The sequence below is a fragment of the Cyprinus carpio genome, chromosome B19 (genome assembly GCF_018340385.1).
Source record: "Cyprinus carpio isolate SPL01 chromosome B19, ASM1834038v1, whole genome shotgun sequence".
Taxonomy (NCBI): domain Eukaryota; kingdom Metazoa; phylum Chordata; class Actinopteri; order Cypriniformes; family Cyprinidae; genus Cyprinus; species Cyprinus carpio.
In genome coordinates this window covers 23,525,556-23,530,459 of record NC_056615.1, presented here as the reverse complement: position 1 = coordinate 23,530,459, position 4,904 = coordinate 23,525,556, and the positions used below count along the sequence as shown (strand labels likewise).

Sequence of the window (4,904 nt, the reverse complement as noted above, 5' to 3'; positions counted from 1 at the left end):
CAGCTGGCAGCGTTTGATTGGATCTGTGTGTTTCTGACACCTGTAGAGAGTAATAAATGAATTGCATATTTAGTTAGTAGATAAACTAAACAGGCCCTTGAATACAAAAGAACATTTCTGTATGAATGCATGCTTTTGTTGTTTTATTCTTTTTTTTATTCTCTTTTATTTTCTGTATTTATTTTTTAAATACAATTTTTTATTATTTTATTTGTTTTGTTTAATTATTTTTCCAAATTTTTATTTATTTATTTTTCTTCATTTTTTCATTTACTTATTAATTTATGTATTTATTTACATTTCCATTCATTGTTTTTGTTTATTTTATTTTTTATAATTTTTTTAAACGTTGTTTGTTGTTTTTATTTTATTTACATTCATTTTTTATTTATAGTATTGCATTAATTTTATATTATTATTTCATTTTTTATTTACTTTGATCTGCATGCGTCACAGCCTGCAATAAAACCCTTTCTGAAATAAGACAGCTGGCAGTGTTTGATTGGATCTGTGCATTTCCGGCATCCCTAGAGAGTAATAAATATACTGATCATGTTTGATCATATTTAATTAATAGATACACTAAACAGGCCCTTGAATACATAACATTTTAAAGCGTTTTTATTTTTTTATTCTTGCGAAATTCTTTTACATATAATATTTTTCAGCTTTTTCATTTATTTTAACCTTTTTTTTAGTTTTTTAATTTGATTTTTTTAATTATTGTTTGTTAAATTACTTTTTATTCATTATTATTTTGTGTATTTTTTTAATTATCATTTTTTAATCATTATTATTATTTCTTCTATTGAGATAATTAACACCAGAGCACCACTGTATCCATTATATTCAGTATTTTCTAATTCAAAACACGAGCCGCAGTTCCATCTCCGGCCGGCAGACGGCGAGGCCCCGCCCCTCAGTGAAAGCGCTTATAAGCGTGTGTCAAAACTCGGCGTGACGCAGTAAAATCTGTGGTCCGTTCTGCCGAGTATTAATCATTTTTCTCAATTAAACGCGTTATAAGCGGTCATGGCGCAGAGTATGATGTTGTACTGGTGCTCTGGTTCTCCTCCGTGCTGGAGAGTCATGATCGCGCTGGAGGAGAAGCTGCTGCAGGGATACAAACACAAACATTTGGCGTTCGACAAGAACGAACACAAGTGTGAAGAAGTGAAAGCTCTCAATCCCAGAGCTCAGGTGCGTTCAGATGCATGACAGACCTGTGCAGTTTATGATTTCTTATGAGTGCATTAGGCGTTTACTGTGTATGCAGCTTTAATTTAGTGACAGAACAATTCCCAAACATTTGTTTTAATATTGCACTTTTTTCTTTTTATTTGCAGGTTCCAACTTTCAAGCACGGAGACATCGTCGTGAACGAGTCGTTGGCAGCGTGTCTGTATCTGGAGGTAAAACACTGAAGGGGCGTGGCGTTACGTAACTCGAATATTTCTAAACCGTTACGTTGCTTATAAATCAGTGTCCAGTTGATCACACACAAACCAAATGTGTTTTAATTCTTATGAATCAGAAAATAAGATGGTCAGCAAAAACAGTCAATGCACCTGAAATTAAATTAACTGACTGTCATCTCACTATAGCCTACTTAGTCTAGTTATGATTGACTTTCTTTTACATATGAATATTATGGAAGCCCATTTCCTCCATGGAATAAAAAAATAAAAAGGTAATTGCAACTTTTAAATCTCACAATTCAGACTTTTTCCAATTCTGAAGGGGAAAAAAGATCTAAATTAGGGGATTTTTAAACTCAGATTTGCAACTTGTAAGATATAAATTTAGAATCGCAAGACATAAACCCAGAATCACGAGATATAAACTCAGAATTGCGAGATATTAATTTACATTTATGCATTTAGCAGACGCTTTTATCCAAAGCGACTTACAGTGCATTCAGGCTAACATGTGTTCCCTGGGAATCAAACCCACAGCCTTTTGCGCTGCTAACACAATGCTCTACCACTGAGCCACAGGAATTTAGAATAACGAGATATAACCTCAAGAATTGCGAGATATTAATTTAGAATCGCGAGTAGGGCTGGGTGATATATCGCATGCGATTGTCACGTGCATTTCGTCAGTAAAGCCGGTTCCCTGATTACCGCTAAATCGCTAATCTATGTCAGAAACCAGTTTCCATAAGTAACTACCTATTGTCTATCAAACTTGTATAAGTGAGTTACAAATAATCACTGTCTAGTACTAGTTTCCAATATTTTCATCATCAAATAATTTTTTTTTTTTGCTAGTTCAGAGTAGATACTATTTTTATCTTCCAGGTAGTCTTTACTTTTATTTGAGATTCTGACTCTGTTCTGATGTTATCTTTAGAGTTTAGTTCAGTTCAGTTACATAGACATTATTTACCTTAAACACCAAGAAAAATATCAAAGTGACTCTGAAAACATGTTTATCAAGGAAGAGTAGTAACAATAATTAATTTTTTGTAATAGATCCAGACACTACAGATCTCAGACTGATGACTAACGAGTGTGTTTTTGGTTTCTAGAGTGCATTTAAGTCTCAAGGCACCCGTCTGATCCCAGATGACCCGACTGAACAAGCGCTCGTCTACCAGCGAATGTTTGAGACCAACAACCTGCAGCAGAAAATGTGTAAGTGCCCTAAACAGTCAACACACTTCAACTCTAAAAACATGCCAACGTCCAGCTTCAACTCGAGCTTCTGGTGTCAAATCTTGAGTGATTTTGATCAAGTAAAGGTCAGAATAACTGCAGTAATATCTCCAGATGAACTCTTACTGGACTGAAGCAGCTCAGCTTTACTTGAATTCTCCATCAATCATGTTTTAGAGTCTCAAAACTGATCATCAGGAATCTTTTGAGGAGCGTTTGTTTCCAGAAGCTTTACTTTCACTGTTCCTCAGCGGAGGAATGATATTCACAAGCCTCCAGGAACATCTCACATCTTCTGAGGAGCCTTTATTTCTTCATCTCTCAATCACTGCATTATATGTTTGGAGCATTTACATCTCATCTCATTATTGGAGATATAGAGCGATGACTGATATTTAGATCATTTTATGTCAGGATCTGCTCTACTGTACTGCATCACAAGCAGCAGAATCTCATCATAGAAATATCAGCATATATACAAATACTTTTGAGTCTCTGAATAAAATTGCGCTGTTTTGTTCTCCATATTCTCACTGTATCAGACTATATGAGTTGTAAAAGCCTGATGGATCAAATATTATAAACACACATGCACTGTTTTTTGTTCAGATGACGTGGCTTTCTATGAGTATTATGTTCCTGAAGGAGAAAGACTTGAATCGGCTCTGAAGAGGAATAAAGAGAGTTTAGTCGCCGAGCTCAAACTGTGGGATGGATACTTGGAGAAGGTTGGATTTTATTGATAATATAAATCATGCATTTATGATGTCAGATTGCCGGTCTCACTGTGAATGATTCAGCAGTTATTCTCTTCGTCTAAATATAGTGCATTGTTTTAGGCAGCTCTTGCAATTAATTGCAACCTAATGTCTTATCAGTAAAATGATTAGAGTTACGAAGAGTGATCTTGACCTTTGGCCTCCATGACTTTGTTTAAAAGTATTTTTTTATATTTCTTTCTGAAATGAATCACATTACAACAGCAGAATGGATAATGAATGCATGTGTTGATTGCAGCAGTTCTTTATTAGTAGAAGAAATGCTGTTACTGTATTTGAGGGCATAATAATGAGCTTCTCTAACGATGAGTGATTTGTTCATCAGATGGGAAAAGGCTCGTACCTCGCTGGAAAGAGCTTCACTATGGCTGATGTGGTGTGTTTCCCCGTCATCGCGTATTTCCCGCGACTTCAGTGAGTGAATCGCTTCGGATATAAAGTGTTTTTCACATTTTCTCATTGATGAAAAGTTGAAAAGCAGTATCAGGTTTTGAATGCACTATGAGGGTTAATGTTTGATGCTGTCAGGTGAAGGTTCAGATGGGGCTGGTTTAATGTTTGATCTGGTTCCAGCTGTCCTCGAGAGCGTTGTCCCAGACTGATGGAGTACTACGAGATGCTGAAGGACCGTCCCAGTATTAAAGCCAGCTGGCCTCTTGAGTGGCTGGAGAAACCTGAGGGTCCAGACACGCTCAAGAACCTGTGAAGAACATCCTGAACACACCAGCAACATAAAACCATCAGTGAATTCAGATTTACGTTTAGCTTACTGTATTAAATCACAACCTTTGGGTGTGGTTCAGTGTTGTTTACAGTGCAGCAGCTTTAGTTTATCTGACATTTGATGATTAACCTCAATCATTTATCTTTAATCCAGCAGTTTATGCTTTATTTGTGAACTCATTTTTAAAGATAAAGCTCATTGCTATAGTGCCTGTAATGATTAATGTCATTAATGTCAGCTTTTATTGTTATTGTTTGGGACTAACTAAGTTTTATCCTGTTCATGCAAAATAAAGAACATATTTACCATCGTTACAACAAAAAAGAAAGAAATGTGGTTCAGTTTTAAATTGTTAGCACTATACAAGTTCAAAGGGATCTTTGAATATGATCTTTCACGCAGTGTATAACACAGCTGTTACTGAATGAATGAAAACATCCTGCAAAGTGCACATCATCTGAAAGTGCATCATGTATAAAGTTATTGTTATTAACTTTGTTATTAACTAAAGTTATTAACTGAATCATTTAAAAAAGTTGTTTTTAAAATGAATCCCAAGCCGTTTCATGTTGACGTCATGTACCCCTAGTGACATGTGACATAATTACATGGGGTCTGTAGAATCATTATAAAAATGCTTAAAGTATTTTTTATTATAATAAATATTTATCTACACTAATAATATAATTTAGGTTTAAGTTACTTTAGGTATGTTCAGGGGTGTGTTTAGAGCATTTTCAA

General features: G+C 35.0%; 1 protein-coding gene across 1 annotated transcript; it reads left to right on the top strand.

The window, feature by feature from the left end:
• Positions 1-933: 933 nt before the first annotated feature.
• Positions 934-4,473, top strand: LOC122133873 (glutathione S-transferase A-like). Its single transcript, XM_042745288.1, has 6 exons — positions 934-1,200; positions 1,347-1,412; positions 2,534-2,639; positions 3,270-3,388; positions 3,765-3,853; positions 4,013-4,473. The coding sequence occupies exons 1-6, from the start codon at positions 1,033-1,035 to the stop codon at positions 4,143-4,145; spliced, it is 681 nt and encodes a 226-aa protein (XP_042601222.1). The 5' UTR covers positions 934-1,032; the 3' UTR covers positions 4,146-4,473.
• Positions 4,474-4,904: the final 431 nt, after the last annotated feature.